The following is a 27,882-nucleotide window of genomic DNA, read 5'->3' on the forward strand; positions in this document are numbered from 1 at the left end:
GGACGTGGAGCAGGGGCCACTTACATCCTCCCGTGGCCCTCCGGGTCCTGGGCTGGTGATGGATGCCTTTGTCTGCTTCTGCTTTGCTGGCTCTTACAGCCAGTCCTTTCCAAAGACAAACCAAAGACAAGTTTTGTTCACCTTGGAATTCAGGACTGAGTTAGGCAGAAGCCCAGAAAGCCCACCTACAGGTTCTTAAGCAAATAAGGGGTTTGTCTGGGGTGGCAGGCCAGGGCTCCAACTAACTCCTCTCTTTTTTTAGTCCTCACTTAAGGATATTTCTCCCCTCCTCCTTTTTTAACAGCAAATGGGAGGGAGAGAATCACTGAGGTGAGACACATTGGTTGGTTGCCTCCCATACACACACACCCCACCTGGGGCAGGGAATCAAACCTGCAACCCGGCTACATGCCCTTGACTGGGAATCAAACCCTTGATCCTTCCGTGCCTGGGCCAACACTCTAACCTAGGGGTGTCGAACTCAATCAGAGAAGGGGCCAAAATCTAAAATCCAGCCTAAATCGCGGGCCGAATGGTTTACTGCAGTGTTTTTCAACCTTTTTTGGGCAAAGGCACACTTGTTTCATGAAAAAAATCACGAGGCACACCACCATTAGAAAATGTTAAAAAATTTAACTCTGTGCCTATATTGACTATATATAAAGTAATTCTCTTGAATAGGAATCAAATAAACACAAAGAAAGTATTTTATAATTACTTTATTATGAAATATTAAGTAAACAAAATAGTGAAAAATTATAAAATTCTTGTCTTATCTGCACCTACGGCACACCAGGCAACGTGTGCCTCGGAACAGCGGTTGAAAAACGCTGGTTTACTGAACAGTCATAAACTGTCATTGTGATGGAAACGCAGCGGAGTGCAGTGATGACAGCGTGGTGCGGGCCACATTGAAAGGCCTGGCGGGACGGATTTGGCCCGCAGGCCTTGTGTTTGACACATGTGCTCTAACCACTGGGGGTGGCAGGCCGGGGCTCCTCTCTCCTTGCTCCACCCCCCACGCCAGGGGCTTCTGTTCCCATGGTCACAAGAAGGCTGCTGCACTGCCAGGGGTCACAGCCCACTCCCAAGGCCTGAAAGCCATGGGTGAGGCCAACCTAGACTATTCCTTTAAAAGGCCTTCCTGGAAGCTACCCCAGCAAGCTCCACTTGCAGCTCCCTGGCCAAACTACACCTCCCAACTCCCCCCCCCCCCCCCTCTCTCTCTCTCTCTCTCTCACACACACACACACACACACACACACACACACACACACACGGACACATGAAGGGACCTAACTTCATACAAACGCCTGTGGGACCCCCTTCAGCACTAAGGAACCCCTTCTCATCCAGCCTCAGCTTGTAAATAATGAGTCACCACCCAAGATGATTTATAGGAGCAATTTATTTGAAGAAATATTACAACATATAAAAACTACATAAAGTCTTAAATTCCACTCAAAGAGTGGTAAATTTGATATAATGCATAATAAAAAACTTTAAAATTCAGAATGCACAAAGTACTGCACAATTTGATCACTAAGTCATTAGTCGGTAAGCAAACCTTACAGAACAGTTCCATGTCAGCCAAGGCCACAGACACCGTGTACAACACATTTGAACTGACAGATTTCAACATGTTAAAAATACAACATCAGTGCACATTGGGGTCCCTGGTGCCGGAGACAAGGGCGCAGGAGGCGGAGCTAATCCTCGGCAGCTCTCTCCTCCTTGGCAGTTCTCTCCTTTTCGGCGTTTTTCTCCTCCTCGGCAGCTCTCTCCTCGGTTTTAACTGAAGAGAAGGAAAAGGGAGAGTCACCACAGGGAATATACACATCCCACTACAACAGGCGAGCATCAGACACATTAGGTCAGGAACCACCTTAATGTGCAGGCGTCGGTGGTAGGGGCCGGCTGTAAGAGAGCCCGTAGCAGCTCTGATTGAACCTTCTGAGTGCGCTCAGAGGTGCTCCCTAGAAGTTTCCGGATTGCCTGGGTCAGAGGCTGAGGCAGGCCCGCCCGGCAGCACCGGGGAAAGGGCCCTGAGACACCCCTCCCCCCTCACTATGTGCCGGTCTGTTCTGAGCTCTTAACATGTGTGACTCATTCCGTCTCATGGCAGCCAGAGAGAAATGAGGCCACGAGGGAGTGGACTCCCCTAAGCGCCAGAGCCCAGAGCCGCACCCGGGCTGCCCAGCCCCTCCCCCTCCCCCTCCCCCACATACCTGAGGCGCTCTCCTGAGCCTTGGCCAACATGCAGCGCTTGATCTCCAAGCCAATGGCTTTGGCCAGGGGGGGCGGCACGGCGTTACCCACCTGCCGGAGGGAAGGAGGGCAATGCCGAGTTTGGCACAGCCAGGGCCAGCGCCAGCCCCCACTCAGCTCTGTGATGGCGACACGGGCTCCTGGCCTCAGGCGCACGCACGCGGGTCCCCAAAGCTCTTCTACAGGATAACCCCTCGCACCCCAAACACCAACCCATCTAGGACCACCCGCAGAGAAGGGGCCTTTAACGGGCAAAGATCCGGATGTGGAAGCCACCTTGCTTCACGTTAGCTGAGTAGCTGCTTTCAGAGAACAGGACTGGGGGAAGGGGGTGAAACAGGAGTTGCCCACTATAACCCCAGGCACTCTGAGCTTTTAAAGCCATGTGTGTGCATTACTTGGACGGAAATACATTCAGTTAAGAAGCCAACCTGCTCTGGCCAGTGTTGCTCAGCGGTTGGGGCATTGGACCGTGCACTGAAGGGTCTCGGGTCCAATTCCCAGTCAGGGGAATTGAACGTACCTGGGTTGCAGGTTTGATTCCCTGGCCCCAGTCAGGGTACGTGCCGGAGGCAACCAATGTGATGTATCTCTCTCACACTGGTGTGTGTCTCCCCCTCTCCCTTCCATTCTCTAAAAAATCAATGGGAAAAAATTTATCCTGGGGTGAGGATTTAAAAAAAAAGCCAACCTAACACGCTCAGAATCAGTGAGGAACTGTTGGTCTTAATTTCCACTCCACAAGTGGTAAATGTGATATAATGCATAATAAAAAACTTTTAAAATTCAGAATGCACAACGTACTGCACCATTTGATCACTAAGTCATGAGTCGGTAAGCAAACCTTACAGAGCAGCTTCAAGTCAGCCACGGCCACAAACAATAGTGACTTTTCACCACCAGACATTTAGTCTGAGCCGCCTCTCAAGTTCACTGTGCTGAAATGTTCCTTTTGGGGTAAATCTCCCTCAGAGCAGCAACCAACATGCTTAGCCCGTGAGCACTGGGCCCAGAGACAGGGACTCTGCCCTGGTGGTGCCCCCGCTGGGCCTGCTGAGGCCAAACAGCGGCCCCGTGTGAGCTGTGCCTGGTGCAGGGGGCGGTGGAAGAGGGCCTCCTCCTGTCTGCCCTCCTCAAGGCCACTCCACTGACCTGCCGGTGCTTGTCCAGGATGTTGCCAAACAGCCGGTAGGTGTCCGGGAAGCCCTGGGAGCGAGCACACTCCCGCACGCTCACAACGCGGTGCTGCTCAGGGTGAAGCACACGGCCCTGGGGGCGAGAGGCGTGGTGAGCAGGGGCACAAGACCTGCCATGCGGGCAGGCGGGGAAGTACGCCGTGGAGACGTCCAGCGTTAGGCCTCAGCCAGGAGCGGGTCTCATCAGCACCAAGGCGGGAGGGGAGGGGTGCCGACTCCGCACCGGCCACTCCCACCCGCTGTCCCCTTCCCAGGCCTGACCCCGGCGCTCCGTCCTACCTGCTTGCCCATGGGCTCGGGGTTGGTGACAGTTGTGCTGAAGAAGCCATCCCACTCGAGCCGCCCGTAGAGGCCGGCCCAGTGGTTGTGCCTGTTCCCGGTGTGGGGGAGGCACCAGGGGATGAGGGTGTTGAACTGCCTGGCCGTGGAGTCGCAGAGTTTGCCTGTGGCGAGAGAGGGCTGCAATGAGGCCAAGGTTCCAGAACAAGGGAAAGGCCCGGAAGTACGTACCCCAGGGACAGAGCAGCTGACAGTCCCCGTTCCCTGGGCACAGCCGTCACAGTGTGGGTGCCCAAGCCTGGCATAGGTGCCCTACCCAGGGCCCCTGGGTGAGTGAGCAGCAGCATCCAGTGTCTCCTACTGGGCGACCCCAGGTGACAGTGCTCCTTCACCGCGCTGGCTGGCTGGCTGCCGGGGGGAACCAGGACCTGAAGGGGCTGGCTTCCCGGACCCTCGGGGAAGCCACGTCAGGCACACACAGGGGTCTCACCGCTCGCACAGGAGCAGACCCCTCGGAGGGCCCCGGTGCTGCTGCAGCCGTTCTTCCTGTCGTGGTAGGTGTACCGCAGCTTCCGGGTCATGGTGCCATCCGAGAGCCGCACCTCAATGTTGGGCAGGTCGCGCCAGTCTGAGCCCGGTGCCAGAGGGACATGCCGCATGCGGGCGGCCACCAGCGCGCTCATGTCCTAGAAGAGTGTGGCAAGGCCCAGCTGTTACTCAGCTCAGGGAGCCTCTGCAGTGGCCTGGGCACCACTGCTCTAGGCACTGGGAGCTCCCCCATAACCAGGAACCCCCAAGGGCCTATATCCCATTTGGGGTACCTGAACGAACAGCTGAGGGATTATACATGTGCCAGGAGACAGAGCAGGGGTGCAGAATGTGGGGGGAACAGGTGAGGAACAGCTTAGGAAAGTGGGGGGGAGGGTGCCCGAGCTGAGCCCTGCAGTATTAGGAGGAGCCAGCATCGAGGGCATGAAAAGGCCAGGTTTGGCGCATTTGGGACAACATGCAGAGAATAGAATGGGGAGAGAGGCCAGTCAGAGGAGGGCAGTGACATTCTGGGCCTATCCCAGGAAGAGCAAGAGCTCTGACTGTTGCTTTATATGACTACACTAGAAGCCAGGTGCATAAAGTCTGGGCACGGACAGGGTCCCTAGGCCTGGCCAGCGACTAGGACCCATCACCCCCCACTCCTCTCACTCCCTCAGCACCCTCCCAATTGCTAGTCACCTGTCATGTTTCACACTGCCCCCTGGTGGTCAGCGCAAATCATAGTGAGCAATTAAACCCCTGTTCTCCCATTCGGATCTCCCGAGGGGACACTTTGCACATTAGCTTTTATATATATAGATGCTGCTGTTGGGGCATGGGGGTTGGGGCAAGAAGAGACATGAGAAAGTGAGGCTGGGGGCAAGATGGTGTGATTTGGGCTTGGCCTGTGTGCTCTGTGGTTGAGCACTGACCTATGGATATGGCTTGATTCCAGGTCAGGCCATATGCCTGGGTTGTGAGCTCAGTCCGGGGAGTGTGGGAAGTGCAGGAGGCAGGTGTTAAAAGAAACATCAATGATGAGAACTATTCTCTCTCTCCCTTCCTCTCTAAAGAGGACAGTGATTTGGGTTAGGAGCCAGGAGCAGAGAAGCTGGAGGGGCTGGGGTCAGATCCTGCTTCCCACCCAAGCCTTGGCTGGGCTCCCCACAGGCCAGGTCCTGTGAGGCAGCTGGAAGGAGGGCCCTCTGGGGGGCGATGTTACCTTACAGATGTGGTCCCTGAGGATAGGCTGGTACTGCGAGCCGCGGAGCTGCCTCTGGAACCAGGACTGGGGCTCCCCGTTGTAGGAGATCTCCAGTGCTGAAGCCCCGTTCCGGATCTCAGGGAGGTCAGACATGGTGTCCCGCACGGTGATGGTTCGGAATGGACAGGAGCTCAGCCTGCAACAGAGCATGGCACTTCTGGGGACACGTGTTGCCGCCGTCCATCAAATCACAACTGCCATCTCCTGACTGTTGGCACTGCCCTCTCTAGCGAGGACAACCCAGCTCAGAGGTCAAAGGGCTGCCCGAGGTCACACAAACAGCATTCTTCTGAGACTGTCTGGGAAGGAGACACTACATTCGGGTTTTGCTAATGACTGCAGCAAGGCATCTAGCCACTGCTCTGCACGAGGCGCTTACATGGAGACCAGAACTTGAGACTGGCAGTGGCAGAGTGCCGATGGCAAGCTTTTCCGGGTAACGCTCACAAACACTGACACAGCAGGGAGCGGGGCTCCTACCTCGTTACGTTGCTGACAAACTTCTTGTCGTCCACCACGACGCTCAGCTGGCAGGCCCGGGGCGCGAACACGTGCAGCGGCTCTGGGAACAGGGGGAGCTTCTCCCCAGGGGCCGCCGCCAGGATAATGGCTCGCCTCCGTGTCTGGGCCACGCCGTACTGGCCAGCCTGCGCACAGGAGAGCCACACACAGGGTCAACGGGCACCTCGACTGGCTGAACCAAGAGCGTCATCCCGATACACCAAGGTTGTGGGTTCAATCCCCGTCAGGGCACATAGAGAATCAACCAATGGATGCGTTAAAAAGTGGACAATAGACCAATATTTCTCTCTCTCCAAAATCAATTTTGGCCCAAAAAGAAAAAAAAAAACAAAAAACAAAAGTGAGACTAGATGGAAGAACCTGAGTCCATGTGGTGGCCACTGGAGATGGAAGGGAACCCTGCTGGGGTCCAGCCAGCTCCTCACAGAGCACGGTAAGCCGCCCCACGGTCTCGGCACTTGCGGAGAAGAGACCGCAGAGCCCAGCCAGCCCACGGGTGCGGGGACAGAGAACACGGCGGCCAAGCAGGCTTGACCATGAGCCTGGAGACCCCGAGGCTGAACAAGGGTCAGCGGTGCGGCCCTGGCACTCCCTCGCTCATGGTTTCCAGCCAACCTTCCTCCCTTTCTGACACCACCTCAGTGTTATTAAGCCAACAGTGAATGAATGGATACAGAGTGGCTGCTTTCAGATAAGGCCTACTCCTTACGGGTCACCCCAAATCGCTATCCCTGCCACTAGTAGCCCCTTTTCCTCTCTAGTTTGTATGCACACGTGCTCACCCAAAGGAAACACGGTTTTACCCTGGACCAGCTTGGCCTGGTGTGGTTCTGCCAGCCTGGCCTCACCCCTCCCTCCATGGAGCCTAACTGCTGCCTCGAGTATCAGACTCGCCCACCACGTGCCCGATGGGGGAAAGGGCTGCCAACAAAGCCGCCAGGAGCCCCTCGCATGCGGTCCCTGCTCAGTTACACAGGGAAGCAGCTCTCCAGAAGACCCGAAGGGCGGACCTGCCGGGACACTGGCTGGGCTTTCAGACCTGCGAACTGCGGGCTTCACAGTGGTGGGTGCAGGCCTCAGCAGCCATCTCCCTGTCCTCGCCAGCCCCACAGGCTACCCTCTAAGCCTTAGAGTCTAAGGCCTGACCGTTTGAGCCTATTTTCAGCTGGAGACAGTTTGCTGCAGCCAGGGACTGCTGACCCTCCTCCCCACCCACATTCACCCCCCCTCATTCACCCCCCCCACCTCTGCCCCGTTCCCCGAAGCCCACCTGCAGCACGCCGAAGGTGCACTGATAGCCCATGCGGACCAGGCAGCGGAGGGTGAGCTTTAGGACCATGGAGCGCTTGAAGGACACGAAGTTCCTGACGTTCTCCAGGAGGAAGTACCGTGGCCGGTAGTAGTCACAGTAGCTGTAGAAGGCAGGTGAGACAGCAGAGTCACCATTTGGATCAAGATAAAAAAAGGACCTGCTCGGCCAAAAGCCATTCCCAAAAGGTCAATGTTCGGCCGTTAAGAGACGGAAACCCCCAACTCTTAAGGTAGGGGTGTCGAACTCAATCAGAGAAGGGGCCAAAATCTAAAATCCAGCCTAAATTGCAGGCCGAATGGTTTACTGAACAGTCATAAACTGTCATTGTGATGGAAACGCAGCGGAGTGCAGTGATGACAGCGCGGTGCGGGCCACATTGCAAGGCCTGGCGGGATGGATTTGGCCCGCGGGCCTTGTGTTTGACACATGTGTCTTAAGGTCTCTGACCCGCGGAATGCTTCACCTTGGCACATGGCCTTCAGCAGCTGCAAGGCTACAGCAGTTACCGGTCAGCTGGCACCGCAGCCCCAGGGTTGGCTGTCTAGTTACCTGTGCAACAGGGACTAGAATCTGCTGCATTTACCTGAGGAAAGAGACCACCAGAGAGTTCTTGAACTTGGAGTAGGTCCGGGAATTGAAGCGGTTCATGCCGCTGAAGCCCTGGCAGGGCGGCCCGCCGCACAGCATCTCCACGTCTCCCTTCTGAGGCAGCTTCTGGCCCAGGGAGTTGGTCACCTCTCCAGCCATGACCAGCTTCAGCAGGACGTTGCAGTCCTCCGTGAACACCGTGGACCCGGGGTTGTTCAGCCGGAACGCCTGGGCCGCAGGGTCCCACATTTCAATGGCCCACAGTGTTTGTGCGATGCCTGGCAGATAAAGGGACAAAGATGGGCTCTGACCTCCCTGGAATGAGGCTCTTGAGTCAGAAAGGTGACCAGAGCCAGAAAGCCCTTCCAGGCAGAATGTGCCCCGTCTGGTTGTACTGGTTCCAGAGAAAGACCTCCTGGCCTTTACCTGCTTGGTGGAATCCTTCCGATAACCCTCCACAGCCAGAGAACACATCCAGGGTCCGCAGTTTGGGCAGCTGAATGTCCGCCTTGGGTTCCTTTGGCTCACTTTTCTGAGATTTTGGCCTGCCTTTCCCTGGAGGACATAAACCACAAATACCTTACTGTGTCAGAGACGGCCTCACTGAGTTTTTAACACAGAATGAGGTAACATCAGAGGCTGTTCTGTACGGACCATAAATACCCCGAGTTATAAAAGATGGACTTGAAAAGAACCCTATGCAATGACAACATACCTTTCCCCTTCCCTTTCCCTTTGTTTCCAGGGCTCCGGGCATGGTTGGGAGGATCTTCAAAGCTTTTGCTCTTGGCATTATAGGCCTGGGAAGGGAAGAATCACAACAGTCTGGCAGAGAAACACATTGGTCAGCTCTCTAACAAGTTAGTTTGAAAAATATCTACTTAATTTCTCCCTGAATGTGGCCATAAACAATGAGCCACTAATAAGAGTACTTTGATTTTACTACATGAAAATCAACTGTATTAATACAAATATTCTGTGGCTGACATTGAGAATCCTGCTCTTTTAAGTGCCTGGACTACTCATTCTAAAAATAAGCAAGTGTTATACCAAAAGACTAGTCTAACGAGGCTATCTATATCTACGCTGGAACCTGGGAAACAGACACGTGTCATTTTAAGTGTGCCAACACAAAAGGCCATGCTCAGACACTTAAAAAGTGATTAGCTTGGTTGACAAACTCCTGGATCTTCTCTCAATAACAAGGGCCAGCTGCCCGGCGTGTGGTCCCAGTCTGGACACAGACACAGCTGACGGGACGGAGGGCAGGGCTGTCTCCCGGGGAAAAGGGCCCCTGTCCCTAACTCACACATTAAGGCACTAAGCCAAGGTGGAAGAGGCCTTCAAGGAAATTTTAGTTGCCATTAGGACACTCAAATATCACTCTTCTTATCATTGTACTTTTTGTATTTCCTTAAATTGATTTTTAGAGAGAGGAAGGGAAAGGGAGAGAGAAGAGAAACATCAACATGAGAGTGAAACATTGATCGGCTGCCTCCTGCACAACCCCCAACAGGATTGAGCCTGAAGCCAGGGCATGGGGCATGTGCCCTGACTGGGAATTGAACCAGAGATCTTTTAGTGCATGGAACACCCAACCAACTAAACCACACCAGCCAGGGTTCATTGTACTTTTTCAAAAGCCAAATGTAGAAGCATTTGAGATCTTTGCTTCCCAGCAATTGCTATCAATTTGGCTCAAATAAAGGCTTATTAAAATAAAAAAAAAGAGCCGAGACTGGTTTGGCTCCATGGATAGAGCGTCGGCTTGGGGACTGAAGGGACCCGGGTTCGATTCTGGTCAAGGGCATGTACCTTAGTTGCAGGCATATCCCCAGTAGGGGGTGTGCAAGAGGCAGCTGATCAATGACTCTCTCTCATCGATGTTTCTAGCTCTCTATCTCTCTCATTTCCTCTCTGTACAAAATGAATAAAATATATTTTTTTAAAAAGAAAGAAAATAAATGAAAAGCAAAAAAGCCAAAAGTTAAGTTTCAGACTTAAATGTATAATTAAACCGCTTTCTCAGCGGCAGTGGATGTGACCCAAGCGCCCTCCCTCCCGTAAGCCCAGAGCAGTACCTCCAGGAAATAGAAGCGGTCCGGGCCGCCAGCTGAGAAGTCCTGCACGCACCCCGGCAGGTCCTCCCCGTACTCCACGGTGCAGCGGCCCTGCACGTCACTGAAGTCCACCACGGCCTCCTCGTCGCTCCAGTAGAGCAGGTTGATGTCTGTATGGTAACTTGCTGGAGTGGATTTGTGTGTGTTCTCTGGCCTGTAAGCAAAGAGTCTTTGTTAGCAATTCTTTAAAAAAAAAGCATTTTTTGTTGTTGTTGATTTCATAGAGAGGAAGGGAAAGGGAGAGAAACATTATTGAGAGAGAAACATTGATCAAAACTGCCTCCTGCACACTCCCTACTGGGGATCAAACCCATAGCCTGGGTATGTGCCCAGCCAGGAATCAACTGGTGACCTCCTGTGAGCCACACTAGCCGGGCGGCAATTCTCTGTTGCTGTGACTGACAATGAGTTAAATGGCAGCACATTCCCGGGATGCTCCAAGAATCCACGGGGGAAGACCATGACCCCCAATCAGGTCAGCTTGATAACTATCCTTAGTTGGCACGAGACACTATGACAGTGGAATTCTTTGCAACAAACATGGCATTTCATTGAACTGGACAGTTGTAAGCTTCTCCACAGCAAACCATTATGAATAACTAAACATTAAACCTTAAGGGGGTTCGGTTGGTTGAATCATTTGCTTGTTCTTCGTTTCTCCACTGCAACCCAAACAGAATGGCCCTGGGTCAAGACTATAGCTGCACCCCGGCCAGCTGTTGGTTGGGTATCATCATGTGCAACAAGTTTTCTGGTTCGATTCCCAGTCAGGGCACATGCCTGGATTGTGAGCTCAATCCCTGGTAGGGGGCGAGGTTCTGCTCTCACATCCATGTTTCTCTCTCTCTCTCTCTCTCTCTCAAAAAAAAAAAAAAAAAAAAAAAAAAAAGGCTGTGACTGCCTGCCTCCTACTAAGCATTTCTAGAGCTTCTTTTTCTCACCTACAAATCCAGACTTCTCCTTTCTTTCCCATTACAAGTGATTATTACAAGGCCTTCAGAAAGTCTTTTTTTTTTTTTTTTAATATATTTTATTGATTTTTTTACAGAGAGGAAGGGAGAGAGATAGAGAGCTAGAAACATCGATGATGAGAGAGAAACATCAACCAGTTGCCTCTTGCCCACCCCCTACCGGGGATGTGCCCGCAACCAAGGTACATGCCCTTGCCCAGAATCGAACCCGGGACCTTTCAGTCCGCAGACCGAAGCTCTACCACTGAGCCAAACCGGTTTTGGCCAGAAAGTCTTTGATACACATTAGTCAAGAAATGAAGCAATGTTCTAACATCTGTATGTCTTAGTTTCAGGTTAACTCCTGACTACTATAAATTACTAGGGTCCCAGAAAGAGACTCGGTGCAGTCAAAACCTTGGAACAGCACACAGCTGGGAGGGACTCGGAGAGAGGGTGGAATGACCGTAAGTAGAACTGCAGGTTCTCTGGGGGCCTCAGGCAGAGCGCAGGACATTCTTCCTCTGCCTTTGTCACATTCTGAATTGGGGCTTAAGGATTTCTTTGGAGAGAATTCAGCAGCTTTAAAATAAAGTCTAAAAACAAGGGTATGAAATATAATTTGAATCGCTGTCAGCACTCATCAGATCATCAGAAACACTTGGAGAAACAGACTACCTTTCCATAACTTTTTTTTTTTTATATCATCCAAGGATATTTTTTCCGTTGAGTTTTAGAGAGTAGAGGAAGGGGAGAGACAGAGATAAACATTGATGCAAGAGACACACTGATTGGTTGCCTCCATAAGCGCCCCAATTGGGGCAAGGGATCGAACCTGCAACCAAGGTACTTGCTGGTGCCCTAGGCTGGAATCAAACAGGGACCCTTTAGTCCAAGGGCCGGCACTCTATAACCACTGAGACAAACAGGCTAGTGCTCTACCTAACTCTTCAAACATCACTGTGTACTACATTACAATCCATTTCAGGCAGAACTTTCTGGAAGAGTCTGCTGTCTCCAGGGAGAGCGGAGGATACCACTGACCTGTAGAACTTGTTCAGTCTGATCTTGATGTCTGTCTCATTGGGCTTGCCATTGTTCTTCTTGACACAGAAGATCTCTTTGATGCGGCCGATTCGGTATGGCTCGGGGGCATCCAGGTTGCTGCCTTTGATGTAGTCAGAGTATTTCCGGTAGTGTTCTGGATACAGTTCTTCATTCACAGGCTCCTTCCGTGGGCGTTTCATAGGACTGGACAGCTTAATGCTGCAGAACAGCAAACATTACACATAACTGAACATTAAGCCTTAAAAAGTAGGTAGCTCATAGCAGCTGCCAGGCTGGGAGCGGCCAGGCCCAGAGCAGCAGCTGCCAGGCTGGGAGCGGCCAGGCCCAGAGCAGCAGCTGCCAGGCTGGGAGCAGCTGGGCCCAGAGCAGCCGGGTCGGGTGCGGCCAGGCCCGGAGCAGCAGCAGCCAGGTCCAGAGCAACTAGGTCGGGGCGGCGGTGACCAGACCCAGAGCAGCTGGTTGTGGAACGGACCAGAGCAACAGAGGCCAGGCCCGGAGCAGCCAGGCCCGGAACAGCTCGCTCCTCGCCTGCCCCTGCCCCACGGCTGCCTCTCAGACATGGCTGGAAACTTTTGTGGGAACTTGAGGGTCTGCTGAATCAAGTGATGAAGGCTTATATCTGGATGTGTTGAGTTAGTATAGGGCTGGGGTGTTGATCTGTGTTGATCTGTGAGTGCCTTGGGTGGGGCCTGGATGAGGCTGGTTGACCTATTTGGAAATGTTTTTTGTGTGAAATGTATCATTGGGCATGTGGTGGTATTATTGATATGAGAAAATGCTAAGTAACTGATTTACTATCTGAAAAGGGATTTACTATCGGGGAAAGGGAGGGAGGAAGAGATTGAAAATAAACTGCACCTATGGATGAGGACAATGGGGGATGGGGAGGGGGCGGAGGGTGGGGTGGGGGCCTGGTGGAGGGGGGAAGAAATGAGGAACCTTTGTAACAATATGAACAATAAAGATTGATTAAAAAAAAAAAAAAAAAAGTAGGTAGCTCAGCATGACTGACCAGTGACAATGGCTAAGGCAACAGTTGGTACAAGGGGTGCAGAGTGGGGATATTCCAAAGCAACTCTGTAGTGGCCCAGGGGGCTGGGCCTTGAACTGGGCAAAGGGGGCACTCACTTGAATGTGAAGGCCTCGGGGAGAAGGTACACGCCGTCACCCACTCGGTACTGGATGCCATCCTTGGAGGCTGAGCTGTAGAAAACCCGGTCCTCTAGGTCCTCCAGCAGCTCCAGGACCCTGGGAATTTCCTTCTGCTTCATTTCAACCAGATGGGCACAGCTGGCACAGAATCTGAAGGAGCCAAGGACAAAAAGGAAAAGGCAACAGAGCTGCTGGCTTAACCCAGAGATTCCGGTGTCCAAGTGAAAACATCTGCAGATGCCTGAAGGAACGGCTTTCCTGTACTTTATGTTCACACTTTGAAAGCACTTATTTGGGACCAAAGTCCAGGGATGTATACAACACAAGAAGACATCAAGTCCATCCCACTTTTGAGTATTTGCTCTAAAAGCCCTAAGACATTAAACAGAATTTGGAATAGGGTAAAAAATAAACCAGGAGCGGGAATACAGAGTGGTTCAGTTAGGAACTCGAAATATCAGAGCAGCCTCATGCGGTCTATAATAATCTACAGTAATAAAAGCGTAATATGCTAATTGGACTCGACGTCCTTCCGGACGCCCTTCCAGACGAAGCCACGGCGGTGGGGACGGAGCCCCTGCACAAATTTTGTGCATCGGGCCTCTCTCTCTATAAGGCTGAAGAGGTATTTGGTAAAGTTCAATATTTTTGCTTAAAGGAGAGTTGGAGACTGCCTTTAACATGGAGATCAGGCCCAGGCCAGTTTTCTCTGAGGTTAGAGCACTGGCTCTCGGACTGAAGGGCCACAGTTGGATTCCTGGAAGGGGCATGTGCCTCGGTTGCAGGTTCCCCAGCCTCAGTCGGGGCATGGACCGGAGGTAACCAATTGATATCTCTCTCTCCAAGTCAATGTTTTCTCTCCCCGCATCTTCCCTCCCTTCCACTCTCTAGAATCAATGGAAAAAACATCCTTGAGTGAGGACTTAAAAAAAAAAAAAAAAAAAAAAAAAGGCAGACTCCCTAAAAGCAGTTACCCACCAGTTAGAATAAAATGAAGTCAAAGATCTCACTTAGAAGATACCTAAGAAAAAGATACATGAAATTTGTGGTATAGACACTGAAGAACATGCAAGAACATGCAAAAAGGCTGATACTGATCGATGTTTCTCTTTCATCGATGTTCCTAACTCTCTATCCTTCTCCCTTCCTCTCTGTAAAAAAAAAATAAATAAATAAAATATATTATAAAAAAACATATAAATCCTGCTCCTGGACAAGAGAGCTTCTTACGAAGGTAGCTCCATGCCCAGGCCAGCCATACCCTTAAAGACACTGCAACAAAGCCAGGCTGGGCCCTGACCGGTGGCTCAGTTGGTTGGAGCATCATCCCCCACACCAAACAGGCTGCAGGTTCCTGGTCAGGGCACCTACCTAGGTGGTGGGTTCCACCCCTCAGTAGAGCACCTTTAGGAGGTAACCAATCGATGCTTCTCTCCCTCCCTTCTTCTCTAAAAGTGACTTTTAAAAAATCCTTGGGTGAGGATTTAAAAAAAATTTTTCAAAGCCAGATTGGTCTTGGGTTAACAAGAAAAACAATCAGCGCTCCAGGAAGCAAACCCAGCAGATGGAAACATGTGAAAAACTAGAGTGGTTCACACAGAAGCATGGTGTCCTCGCCAAGAAGGTGAGGATACCAGGCCCAGTGCTGGCACTCACTTGTACTTGTTGTCCTCAGTTGGTTCGGTTTTTGGAGGGGACTCAAATCTTGCATAGTCTTGATCGTACCACAGCTGGTAGAAATAGGTCTTCCCGTTGTCCTCCTCCATCAGGGTCTCGGGATCCATGCCTCCCTTTGGGGACAAGGACGCTGTGTCAGGCATGACCCCACAGTGAGAGAGGGCACACGAGGGACGCTAGTACTCACCTCCATGGCCCAGTTTTCCGATGGAGCTTTATAGACGACCGTCACCTTGCTGTGAATGTACGACAGCTGCATGTCTTCACACTCGTCTACCAGAAACAGCTCCAGGGGGTCCGATGTGGCCCCCAGGACCGTGTCTGTGCCGGCACAGAACCAGTGGGCATGAAACATCGGTCCCTGGCTGCTGTCCTCCCACAACGCCGTGACCCTGGTGTCAGAAGAAAGAAGGGAAGGAAGTTCTAATTTCACCGGCTGATCTTTGAGTTTACGTGGGAAATTTTTTTGCTTGTTTGTTTCAGTCTCAAGCAAAGATCTGCTGTTGCTATTCTTGCCAATAGGCGTTTCCTACCTGTTCAAGAGAAAGTGTGTGCTGAAGTCAAGCGAAGAGAAATATACGAACCTTGCTAAGTACAGTGGTTTTGAAGAGTCATCTGGAATAACAGAGACACAGTCCCCCACTTTCAGGGTTTCTGAGTCGATGCACACCTTCTGATAGTAAGTCTTCTTGCCATCAGTCTGAAAACAAAGAGCTTATTTCAGGTGGAGATGGGTTTAAAAGTCCATGCTAAGCATGGAGTTCTTGTTAACATAAAGGCAAAATCCAAAATGATTTCATTAAGAAGGCATGGCTACTGCCCTGGCTCCTTTAGGGAACATCCCCCTCCCTACGCTGGAAGCACGCCTACTGTCTATCTACTCTCAGCTGCGCCCTGGCTAGTCAGCAGCAAATCAGAGCCCAATATTCCATGTGAATAGCACCAGTCCCAACTATTCACTGTGGTCTTTTTTTTTTTTTTTTTTTTAATATATTTTACTGAGCCAGGACTGGTTTGGCTCAGTGGATAGAGTGTCGGTCTGCGGACTGAAAGGTCCCGAGTTCGATTCCGGTCAAGGGCATGTACCTTGGTTGCGGGCATATCCCCAATAGGGGGAGTGCAAGAGGCAGCTGATCGGTGATTATCTCTCATCGATGTTTCTAACTCTCTATCCCTCTCTCTTCCTTTCTGTGAAAAACCAATAAAAATACATTAAAAAAATATTTTATTGATTTTTTTTATAGAGAGAAAGAGAAAGGGATAGAGAGTTAGAAACATCGATGAGAGAGAAACATCGATCAGCTGCCTCTTGCACACCCCTTACTGGGAACGTGCCCGCAACCAAGGTACATGCCCTTGACCGGAATCGAACCCGGGACCTTTCAGTCCGCAGGCCGACACTATCCACTGAGCCAAACCGGTTTCGGCTTCACTGTGGTCTTAAAGCTACATCCCATCCCTGATTCCTTTCGGCCACACAGGGCTTATTATTCCTCTTCTCCCACAAGGAGAGCCGATTCCCACCTCAGGGCCTCTGCCCTGGTTCTTCCCCACAACTTCCTAGATGGTTCCTCTCCCACCTCCTGGGTCCCAGCTCAGCTGTCGCCTCCTTAGGAAAGCCTCGGGGCCCAGGCCCCTTCCTCCTCTCTACCAGCCCAGCGGGCATGTGTCTGTCCTGTCCTGAAGCATCACCACCACAGGGCAGGGCTGAGTCACACCCAGGCCTGAAGCAGCACCCGGCGGAGGGAGGCCTCACGCTCGCTGAATGAACCGACTTGTGTCTTTCTCTTATAAACATGGAGAAAGCAGTGCAAAGGACACTCACTCTCTAACTTTGGTAAAGGAACTGAGCCTTAAATGGGGAGATAACCACGGAATGACCAGTAAGGGATTTGCTGGTGCTGAAAGACACCCACTCCCAGGCAAGAGACGTTGACAATCTTCAAAATGAGCTTTGAAGGGGAAGCAGTCTGACACCCCTAAACTGTGTCAATTACCCATTTTGGAACTTTAAGGAAACCAAGTCTTTGGGCAGACAAATAAAAACACTTCTTGTGTGTGGCCATGGACCTGGACCATGGCCTTTCCCTCCCATGAGGCAAGCGAGCAGGATTCAGGCTGCTTAGAGGCCTGGTGGCGAGACACCAGGAAACAGCTTGCTTCTCAGGAGGGTGGCGTTAAGAAGGCAGAGAACCTGCTGCAGGATTACCTTAACAGCTTCTCCAATCCAAGAGATCCGGTCCTTGTTCTGTTTCTTTTTCTTTCCCTGATGCATTTTTTTGGGTGACGGCATCTCTGGGATATCGTCATCCTCTTCTTCGTCGTCATCTGCCTCCTTCATGGCCATATTGGGACACCTACAAACTCTCTTGATTATTAAATAAGGTCCCTTTCTTAAGTAAGACTGCCTAGGGCTGTTTGGGTCAGATAACAGGCCAGGCCCAGGGGCAAAGGGAGGTGAAGCACTGCTGCCTGTTCTGCACATTTCAACACAGTTCCCCCCCCCCCCCAGCGCACAGCCCTCAGCTACCAGACCAGCATGCTCAAAGCCTACCTCCGCTTTAGGCAGGCTTGTTTGCTCCGGCCGCTGCCACCGAACTTAACCATATCCTTACAGGCTTTACACGTTCCACAGTCGGGCTGCTGACAAACCTGAAAGATTTAAAAAGTCAAATGACCATTAGTAACAATTTGTAATTCATTAAAAACCTGGTTACCATGTTAGAACTTTTAGAGTTAGCCTCATTTTGAGATAAGGGAGCTGAGGGAGTTAAGAACAAGGTACCTACCAGTCACACCCCCCAGATTAGCAAAGGTTAAGTGGGGTATGTTGGTGTTGAAACTGGTTCTGCTCACAGGTTTAAGTTGGTAGCACCTCTTGGAGAGCAGTTTTCTCTATCAAAGTATAGAACCCATACCCAGCAATTCTACTTCAAAATAGGGGCAGCCCTAGCTAGTGTGCTCAGTGGTTAGAGTGTCAGCCTGCAGACTGGAGAGTCTTGGGTTTGATTCAGGTCAAGGGCACATACCTCGGTTGTAGGCTCAATCCCGCGCCCCCTTTGGGATGTGTACAGGAGGCAACTAATCAATGTGCATCTCTCACATCAATGTTTCCCTCTCTCTGCCTTTCCCGTCCCTTCCATTTTTCCATAAATAAATAAATAAAATCAATGGGAATATACAATATATCCTTAGGCGAGGATTAATAAAAAATTTTAAAAGAAATAGGGGTAGACACGGAAGTCTCGTTCAAGGATGCTGCTATATCATAATATCAAAAGTTATAAAATCAAAAGTTGCACACTGTTGAGGGGCAAGTTGGGACTGTCATATAAAGCAGCATGATGAAATAGTCAAAATGAATTAACTAGATCTACCTACATGAACACATAACATGACTACAAAAATACCAGTTATGTATATTTAAACAAATATTTTTAAGGCTTGATACATATGCTAGATGAAAAAAGTAAAACCAACACATGAATGGTAAGAATGTGCAAATTCCTGTTAAGGGCTGTCACTAAAGAAAAAAAAAAAAGCTCTGAATCCAGTGGACAGTGTGAACACAGGGCGGTTCTAAAGGCAGCTGCTATATTTTTGCATCCAAGTTTTCATCCAAAATAAGTCAAATAACAGATACCAAAATACATCTGGGTCATAGAAGATTAGGGGGATTCAAATATTTAAAATTCACAGAAAGAGGTAGAGGTGTGTGTATGTGTGTGTTTCTTTTTAATTGACTTTAGAGGGGGGTGGGGAGAGAAAGAGAGAGAGACAGACGGACAGAAACATCACTGATGAGAAAACATCCTGCACACCGCACAATGGGGATCGAGCCTACAACTTCGACGTGTGCCCTGACCAGGAATCGAACAGTGACCTCCTGGTTCATAGGTCGATCTCAACCACTGAGCCACACTGGCTGGGCAAAGAAGTCTTTTAAAGCCTCAAATCTCTAATTTAAGTTGACAGATCCCCCACTTTTCTGGGAAAGTTATGGAATAAGACAAGGCAGGCTCCTGGGAGGATGTCCTCCCCTCGGAGGAAGTCACTCTCTCTGCCCTCACACTGGGACCTTCACACACAATGAGATGTAGGCAAAGCAAACACCACCCAGTGGGATAGGCTCCTGAGTTAGTGAGAGGGGCATTAACAGCAAACATCTGAGCACACGGATTTCAACAGCTATCTGTCAACCTATTTGTTCTCCAAGGCATGCAATTTTCCCAGATCACCCACTTCCTCCCAGCGTATGTCCTAGGGGTCCCATTTGAACTGTCAGCATCTCAGGCCAGAAAGAGGAAGCGAGCTGCTCAGATTACATGGCGAGCCCAGCCCAGATGAGGATACCTCGCAGACGCCACACCGTCGGCGTTTGAAGGCATTCTCCTTGTCTTCTCTGTCATCTTTTTCGATTTGTTCTGCGAAGAAAGTGTCGAAGATCTGGTAGACCAGTTTGGTGGTGGTAGCTTTCGTGGGGCCTTTGTCCTTCTCCTTGGTGGAGTGACTGATGGCTCGACGTTTTTCATTTCTGGGAGAAAGGTTCCCATCATGTTAGTGGATTGGGGAAGAGGGCATGGGACACTCTGCCTTCTCTGCAATCAGGTCTTCAATTCTATTCCTGCTGCGCCTTACCTTCTTCCTAGGGTGACCCCCACCAGCTTGATCAAGTCCCTCATGCAGGGGGTCAGGAAGATGGGCAGTTCATCACTGTCCCCAGCCGCGTCGTAACTCTCCACTTGTTCCACCACAAACTGAGCATGTCGCAGGAGAGAATCCTCAGTGAACCGATTCAAGTTGAGCACCGAAGGAGGAACTGTGGTCTTTAAAAAATAACAGAAGTTTCTCAGGCTTAAGCAAACCCATTCTAATCGAACTAAAAAAGTTCCTGCTAATTCTAGACATGCGTTTTCCAGCAAGATCTATACATTGCATATAATTAGGGGTGAGCCCCAGATTACAAATTACCTAACCCCGTACCTCAATCTTATTGATCAGGTCTTCATAGGTCGCGTCACGGTTGCTCTGCAGGAACTCAACGACTATCTTACTTATGTAGATCTTCTCCTGCATTAAGCTGAACATGGGTGAGTAGTCTGGGCTGGGCTCCATGAGAATGTATTCCGCATAGGCTGCAGTGAGCAGAAGGTGTTGTTAGAAAGCAGTTTGAACCTGATGGCAGCTATGGTGGCTGAAGAGCAGAGATGAGTCTATGAAGCTTAGGAGGAGTCTAAGTCATTCCATAGCTAATGTCACAAATGTCAAGTGCAATCAGAATTATGAGTGCATTCAGAAGTGGCCTATTTGAGCCGATTGGAGAACTGGCTGAGGAGTTTCCACTTTGCTCATCTCTGGCTTTTGAAATTTTGTCTGGGTTTGAGTTGCAAGAATATGACCCACTCATATAACTAGAGGGTTGATTCCAAGGCCGGTTGTAATTAACATGAGAGGCCATCCCAGAACCCCACTTGATTACCACATGGTTAGTGGTGTTCACGTGAGCTTGTTGAGACATCCAAAAGCCCAACCAAGCCCCTGGGAGGACGGAAGCAAAGTCTCCTTTCATAACCCAGAACAGTCCACCGTTAGCCACATACTTACAGGTGCTGAAGCCAATGAGAGCCTTTTCACCTCCGTCAAAGCCAGTGATCCACCATTCAGTGATGGGGCCAAGGTTTTTGCCATTAACACCGCCTAAGAGATGGAAATGAGGACAGTTTCTTGAAAGGAAATGGACTCAGAGCTATGATTCCTATAAAAATCTCACAGGCCCCAGGGGCACTCAAAGTGCCCAGCTGAGCTGACATCCCTTATCAGCCGAGGCAGGCAGTCCTCATCAGGCAGAGAGCATTTCCTTATAGCTGTTCAGAGACCATGATCCCTGACTTTAAGAGGCAGGAATTCCAGCTGAACAGTGCTTTGTAGGCGAGTTGTTTGTTTTTAAAATATCTGTCCCAAACATAAGCAGGGACGTTCCACTTACCCTCAGGAGACGGGTCATCATCATATATCGGTTTTGCTGAACCAGAAAAGTAGAGCTTAACATCCTTCTCAATGAGACCAGTGTCAATGGGGCACAGATGACCACGTTTACAGTACACACTAGATGGGCAACAAAGAGTGTGTTAGCCAGCTGACCAGTGAAGGCAAACTGCAGCACCGAGTCAAGTTCAGACACAAGGTGACAGTGACTACCTGCAATTCCTAGACTCTTATCTTTCTTGTGGCCAGATCTCTAGATGAGTACAGTGTTCTCTGACCCAAACAGCTTCTACCTGATCCTCCCACCGGTGCATCGAGAGTACAAGTAGCCTGGCCAGTGTGGCTCAGTGGTTGAGCGTCAACCTATGAACCAGATCATGGTTGGATTCCTGTCAGGGCACATACCCGGGTTGCTGGCTCGATCCCCAGTGTGGGGGGTAGAGGGGGTGGTAGTGGGTGTGTGTGTGCAGGAGGCAGCCAATCAATGATTCTCTCTCATTGATGTTTCTCTCTCTCCGTCTCCAAACATATTTTAATATCAATAAAAACATATTAAAAAATAAAAAAGTACAGGTATCTGCAAAGGCAACACCAAGAGATCAATGAGACAGTGAATGATAAGAAATCTCAGAGCAACTCACTGCACCCACGCTTGGCATGATGCTAACAAACATCACTCTTAAACACATTCTACTCATAGTTGTGCGACCACCTCTATCTAGCTCCAAACCATTTTCACTGAACAAAATAAAACCTCATACCCAGTAAGCAGTCACTCCCTAATCCCTCTCCACGCCCACCAACCACAGATTTCTTTCCGTTTCTATGGATTTACCTCTGAAAATATTTCTTATATGTTAGTTTTGTGTTACAGGAGTTTTGTCTCAATAAAAAATTTAATAAAATAAAGCATATTGTGTAATGTCATAAAAAGTGAGGTACATCAGGGATATGTGAAAGGCTTCTGCCTCTGTCTAGGGGTAAAGCTCAGGTTTAAGGGCATCCATGGTCCCACCTTCCGGAGACACTCCTTGACAGTTGGAAGAAAGTTCCTCCTTAAGCAGGATCAATCAGGGGTTCTGCTTAGGGACCTGCTCATGCTGGTCTCAGGGACTATGCTCCTACACTGGAGATGCCACGCTATCCCCGAGTCCCAGCTGGTCCACATGGGTCCTGTACAGTCTCCTGGACCATCTCCCACCGCTCCCATAGTGTAAGGGCCTGGAAGCCAGAAACCCTCATCTTAAAATCTCACAAAACCTTTTTAAAAAGAGAAATGAACACCTTGAGGTGAGCTCCTCTGCTATGTGCCAGGCAGCCCTGTTCTTGAGACTTGAAGTCCGGTGGGAAAGATGGACACATATCAAGGGAAGGCACATATTGCAAACCCACAGAAAACAAGGATTCACCGCCCAGCCAACTGGGCTGTATCAGTAGATGTGACGTCAAAGGAGCTCTAAGTTCTAGGTGGGGGCAGGACCCACTGGTTTACAGGATGAACCTCACCTGACTTGTTTCCACCCACACGTTCAGCCCAAGTACTAAAGGTAAGCAAAGTCCCTTAATAACTCAGTCTGGCTTTGACGGACTGATGCTAAAAGGCACATTTCTCCTGGGAATTTGTCTTTACTGCTACCCTCCAACCACACAGGAATGAATCTACAGCACACCATGGCTTCCGCTTCTAGTCCTCTTCCAGCCTCTGGCCTGAGCAATGCTACAGGAAGCACAATCCTACAGGAATGCCAGCTACGTCAACACAGCATATTTGGTTGTGTCATTAGGCAGAGGTTTGGGCCAGGCCCAGGAGGTCACCGGTAGATAAACAGCATCCCAAAATGGGTCAGAATCCTGATTGTATTGGGAGAGGGGCATACAACCAATCCACCACAGGAGTGTGAGAAGTGCCACAGAAGGAACACTGGGGTCTTGTCCCAGGGCATAGGAACCCCTCGACCCGCTATGGGGCCAGGGTGTCAGAAAGGGCTGCCCAGAACTGATGTCCACCTGCGGCTAACAACAGGTATTACTGAGGTGATCCACTTGCCCCTGTGATACTTCTTCAGGAAGAGAAGCAGCATGTGCCAAGGCCTGAAAGAGACATGAGCTGGTCCTGCAGCCAAGCCCTTACCACGAAGGAACAAAGTGAAGCCTCTGTTCTGCACAAAGCAGCTGCACCTTCAGCAAGAGGGAGCTGACTAAATTGAAAGGTGGTGAAAAGCATGGGGATTCTGTTCACTCAAGGGTTTGTTTGAGCCTTGCCAAAGATATAGTCCACACACCATGGAACATCAGAAAATCCTGGAGTCAATAGCATAGCCTGCAAAGCGCTGTATGATCTAGCCCTCTCCCTGACTCCCTGCTACACCCGCTAACTCTCACTCCACACCTTGGCCTCCCCCGAGCCCCACCAGCCTCATCACTTGAATCTTCCATTGCCAACCAATGTCCACCTCTGAGCCTTTGTACCTGCTATTCCCTCCTCCTGAGATGTCTTTCGCTAGTTATCCCCTTGGCCTGTTCTCTTATGCCACTGAGTCTTGCTGAAGTCATTTCCCCACCATTCTTTATTTTTTAGAGAGAAAGGAGAGAGAAAATTGACCAGTTGCCTCCTGAACGCATTCCGATTGAGGATCCAACTGGCAACCCAAGTATGTGCCCTGACTGGGAATCGAATCTGCAGCCTTCTGGTACCCAGGATGCTCCATCAATTGAACCACACTGGCCACGGCTCTCTACCACCTAAACACAACTTCTTTCTCCTACCCTCTCTGCTACCATGCTTTTTACTTGTGTTATCATCCTACCTACCTGACAGGCATAACTTCTGTTCTGCCTCTGTAAAAGCAGGGATCTGAAGTGCTATATTCATAACACCTAGTGCAGTACCTAGTACAAAGTTGGTCCTCATTTGAATGAAATGACCTCCAGAATATATACAAACTGAATACTTGACAAGTATAAACCCCCACGCAAAAAAAACACACAAAAAACACACAAAACAAAACAAAAAAACCAGCCCCCAGCAAATATCTACTATACTTCCACCAGGGCTTTGTGGCTTTTATCCATCCAGTGTTAGCAACATTGGAAATGTTGCAGGTGCGGTGCTAGAGATATTAAGAACTTAGGCATCTTTAGGGAAGTGCCCTGTCACAATGAAGAAGCATATCAGTACCTGAAGCATGTCAGTCTGTTTTGGGGGAAATATTCATAACTCTCAAAGCCAGATTCATTGGCATCGAAGATGGACAGTCTTTCATTTGTCAACATCGGTACCTCATCCACCTGAGAGACATTGGACCATTAAGCAGAGGCATAAGAGACAGGAAAGAAAAAGCTGAAGATAGAGCTGGAACTTACTGCGTTAGGGGGATGATGTTCATACTTTAGTTCAGGGTCATCCAGATACTGTCCACACTGAAGGCACTTTTGAAGCTGGTTCTGTGGGGGCATGACACAAATGGGGCTCAGAGAGCCAGCCCTAAGCAACCCCATTAGTGTTGTATTAACGGTTTTATCCCCAGATGCATGCTTACCTTGGGAGACAGTATTGTTTTGGTTTGAGCTACTTTTTTCTCATCACTGGAGGGAAAACAAAACAAAACACAAGGTAAGTTCTGAAATGACTGAAAAGAGAAACTATTAGAATCCACTGTCAAAGTCATACCTAAACCACCTGACACAGATGATTACCAGGCTGCCTAAGGGGCAAGGGGCTAGGTCACAAGTGTCTCTTTACCACACGAAGGGGACCTGCTTTACTGGGAAGTATTGGAACGTCTTGGTTCTCTGCTCACAGACCCAACCTATGTGATTTAAAGCTAAGGCTAGCCTGGCCAGTCACTACAACCTCTTTTCCTTTCTAGAACAATTATTTTAATATGATTATCTGCTATGTATAAAGACAAAACTAAGGTCTTACGGTTCTTTGGATGTTGATCTCCGTCTCTTCTCCTCCTAAATGGGAAATCAGAGTGAAGACTAAGAAAGTATTTTTACATCTGCATAATGCTTCAGAGTTAAGAATTTTACATATGTGGTTGTGACAAAACCTAGTCAAGTCTGGCTGGTGTTGCTCAGTGGGTTGAGCAATTGAGCATCATCACATGTACCAAGAGGTTACCGGTTCAATTCCTGGTCAGGGCACATGCCCTGGCTGTAGGCTTTATCTGCAGCGGGGGTGTGCAAGAGGCAGCCCATTGACGTTTCTCTCTCTCTCTCTCTCCCCCACTCAGTCTCTCTCACTCTCCCTTCCTCTCTATCTAAAAAATCAATAAAAACATTTTTAAAAAAATCTAGTCAGAGGTAGGGAAGAAGGCAAAGAACCAGAGAGACCAGAGCCATCTCCAGTGTGTAGACTTATCAAAATCCTTATAACCAAAGACTTCCTTAAAGACTTAAGAGACCAATTAACACACACACACACAAACACACACACACACACACACCCTTTAGCTTCCTATACAAGTGGTAACTCAAAATAACTGAAGAGGGGGTGCTATGGACTGAATTGTACCCTCAATTCATATATGGAGACCCTAATCCCAAATGTGACTATTTGGAGACGGGGCTTTTAAGAAAGTGACTAAGTTAAATGAAGCCGTATGGTGCTGAGGTACTAATCCAATAGGAATGGTGTCCTTATAAGGGGAAGAGACACCAGAGCTCACTCTCCCTCTGTGCTCACACAGGGAAAGGCCACATGAGGGCCCAGTGAGAAGGTGACTGTGAGCAAGCCAGAGATCAAGGCTTCCCCAGACACTAACTCTGCCAGCATTTTGATCTTAGACTTCCATCTCCAGAACGGAAGAAAATGTCTTGTTTACACCAACCAGGTTGTGGTGTTTAGTTATGGCAGCCGGAGCAGATGAATACAAGGGGAAACGTATTTCTAGAATTATTTTGCAAAAATGAAGGAATGAGGGGATTAAGACTATCACCACTTTCCAACTCCTGGTGAAATAATGGGGTTAAGCAATGACTGTTAAAAACAGGTGAAAAACTGAGGGGGACTCTATAATAAATGGATCAGGCACACAGCATCTGAGCCCAGTGATCAATCTTAACACCATAAAGAGAAACTGCCATTTGGTGTGATGTAAGTCCTCTGGACAACAACAAAAGCCCTGCATCTGGTCAAGCTTTGGTCAAGCCTCTGGACTTATCAGTCTGCAGGGTTAGAGGAAATGTTAAATGCAAGAGGAGTGCAAGGGGCTAAATCCAGAACCCAGAAACTACAGATAAACAGGTTCCTTCCATATATGACAAGTAAAAGGAGAGAGATCAAACTCTGGTGAGACAAGTATCAACCAGATATACTGTACAGACTTTGTGTTCTGATTTAAATAAACTGTAAAAACAAAATGGAAACAAGAACAGACCCAGAGGCAATGGGTGAAGCCATGGGTCAGACTGTTGGACCTCAGAGGAAGGGTGGGGATAAAGGGGAGAGATCAACCAAAGGACTTGTGTGCATACATATGAGCCTAACCAGTGGTCAAGGACAATAGGAGGGATGGGGGCATGAATGGGGAGGGGTGGGGGATTGGAATGGGGGGATGAGGACAAATATGTGATACCTTAATCAATAAATTAAATAAATAAAAAATGGAGCCCAGCTGTGTGCCTCAGTGGCTGAGCACTGACCCAGGAACCAAGAGTTCAGGGTTCGATTCAGTCAGGGCACATGTCCAAGTTGTGGGCTTAATCCCAGTAGGGTGCCTGCAAGAGGCAGCTGACCAATGATTCTCTCTCATCATCCATGATTCTCTCTTCTCACTCTGAAATAAAAATTTATACACACAATAAAAATTTATACACACCCACACGCGCACGCGCGCACGCGTGTGTGTGTGTGTGTGTGTGTGTGTGTGTGTTTTAATCCACAAAAAACACATGGAGACTAGCAGGGAGGTTTGAACAGACTATACCTCAATATTATTGTGTTATGATGATGAGATTGTGCCAAAGTTTAAAAAGAGTTCTTTCCACTCTAGTGGGTTAGGCTCAGTGGATAGAGTGTCAGCTAGTGGCCTGAAGAGTCCTGGGTTCAATTCTGGTCAAGGGCACATACCAGGGTTGCAGACTCAGTCCCCATCCCTGGTTGGAGTACATGTGGGAGGCAAGTGATCAATGTTTCTCTCCGTCCCAACGGCCCGCCCCCACTTCCCTTCCACTCAAAACAAACAAACAAACAAATAAATAAATAAAATCAATGGAAAAATATCCGGGGAGGAGGATTAACAAAACAACAAAAAAGTTTTCTTTTTATAAGTTCTGTAAATATTTTAATAATATATCTGGGATTTGTTGGATAAAACATATTTGGTCACAAGATGATATTTGTTGAAGGTTGAGAATGTGAGTGTTTCCTACCCTATTCTACCTACTTTTTGGTATGTTTGAATATTTCCATAACAAAAAAAAAATTTTTTTTTAAATTTTGTTTTCATTGATTTGAGAGAGAGAGAAAGAGAGGAGAGAGAGAGAGAGCGAGAGAGAGAGAGAGGAAGGAAGAAACATCCATGTGTGAGAGAAACACTGAGTAGCTGCCTCCTATGCCCCCTGACCAGGAATAGAACTGATGACCTTCTGGGGCATGGGACTGCTCAACCAACTGAGCCACACTAGTCAAGGCACAAAAAAGAACTTTTAAAAGCTGCTTTAATATTTCCAGCCAATGGGTGTATAAAATGTGGTAACAGTGAAAAAGCAAGGCCTTACCTTTTCATCCTCATCTTTTCCATCAGAATCTTGTGATTCTTTTTCAGGTTTCCGTTTGGCAGCTCTGCTGGTTAAACAAATATATGCCGACTATTAGCTCAGAAAGACTAACCATATTGCCAGCTTGCATCAAACAACAAACCAACGCCTCCCTAAGAAAAAGCAAAATTTTCATGGTGGCTCTAAAGGCACATTGCTAACTCGGTAATCCTGCAACAAGGCTTTCCGAAGCTCTGTATGACCC

At 49.2% G+C, this 27,882-nt stretch overlaps 1 protein-coding gene across 11 annotated transcripts in view; it reads right to left on the reverse strand.

Annotated features, from left to right (window-relative positions):
• Positions 1-1,390: 1,390 nt before the first annotated feature.
• The window catches only part of DNMT1 (DNA methyltransferase 1), a 42,257-nt gene continuing 15,765 nt past the window's right edge, over positions 1,391-27,882 (reverse strand). For 6 of the 11 annotated variants that reach the window (XM_045589199.1, XM_045589195.1, XM_045589193.1 and 3 more), the window contains 29 exons: positions 27,639-27,705; positions 24,838-24,872; positions 24,452-24,497; positions 24,276-24,356; positions 24,091-24,200; positions 20,914-21,032; positions 20,532-20,624; positions 19,911-20,062; positions 19,566-19,753; positions 19,281-19,461; positions 17,482-17,579; positions 17,137-17,284; positions 15,512-15,627; positions 15,115-15,319; positions 14,907-15,040; positions 13,227-13,400; positions 12,075-12,296; positions 10,042-10,234; positions 8,676-8,760; positions 8,387-8,515; positions 7,956-8,238; positions 7,331-7,472; positions 6,019-6,185; positions 5,497-5,674; positions 4,234-4,429; positions 3,744-3,907; positions 3,421-3,537; positions 2,229-2,319; positions 1,391-1,795 (listed from right to left, as the gene is read on the reverse strand). In XM_045589199.1, the coding sequence (XP_045445155.1) occupies positions 1,710-1,795; positions 2,229-2,319; positions 3,421-3,537; positions 3,744-3,907; positions 4,234-4,429; positions 5,497-5,674; positions 6,019-6,185; positions 7,331-7,472; positions 7,956-8,238; positions 8,387-8,515; positions 8,676-8,760; positions 10,042-10,234; positions 12,075-12,296; positions 13,227-13,400; positions 14,907-15,040; positions 15,115-15,319; positions 15,512-15,627; positions 17,137-17,284; positions 17,482-17,579; positions 19,281-19,461; positions 19,566-19,753; positions 19,911-20,062; positions 20,532-20,624; positions 20,914-21,032; positions 24,091-24,200; positions 24,276-24,356; positions 24,452-24,497; positions 24,838-24,872; positions 27,639-27,705 (4,000 nt within the window). In that variant the 3' untranslated portion in view covers positions 1,391-1,709. The remainder of the gene's footprint in view (positions 1,796-2,228; positions 2,320-3,420; positions 3,538-3,743; positions 3,908-4,233; positions 4,430-5,496; positions 5,675-6,018; positions 6,186-7,330; positions 7,473-7,955; positions 8,239-8,386; positions 8,516-8,675; positions 8,761-10,041; positions 10,235-12,074; positions 12,297-13,226; positions 13,401-14,906; positions 15,041-15,114; positions 15,320-15,511; positions 15,628-17,136; positions 17,285-17,481; positions 17,580-19,280; positions 19,462-19,565; positions 19,754-19,910; positions 20,063-20,531; positions 20,625-20,913; positions 21,033-24,090; positions 24,201-24,275; positions 24,357-24,451; positions 24,498-24,837; positions 24,873-27,638; positions 27,706-27,882) is intronic. The other 5 variants (XM_045589200.1, XM_045589196.1, XM_045589194.1 and 2 more) reach the window with 2 other exon arrangements.

Source organism: Pipistrellus kuhlii, unplaced genomic scaffold (assembly GCF_014108245.1).
Source record: "Pipistrellus kuhlii isolate mPipKuh1 unplaced genomic scaffold, mPipKuh1.p scaffold_m20_p_30, whole genome shotgun sequence".
NCBI classification, from domain to species: domain Eukaryota; kingdom Metazoa; phylum Chordata; class Mammalia; order Chiroptera; family Vespertilionidae; genus Pipistrellus; species Pipistrellus kuhlii.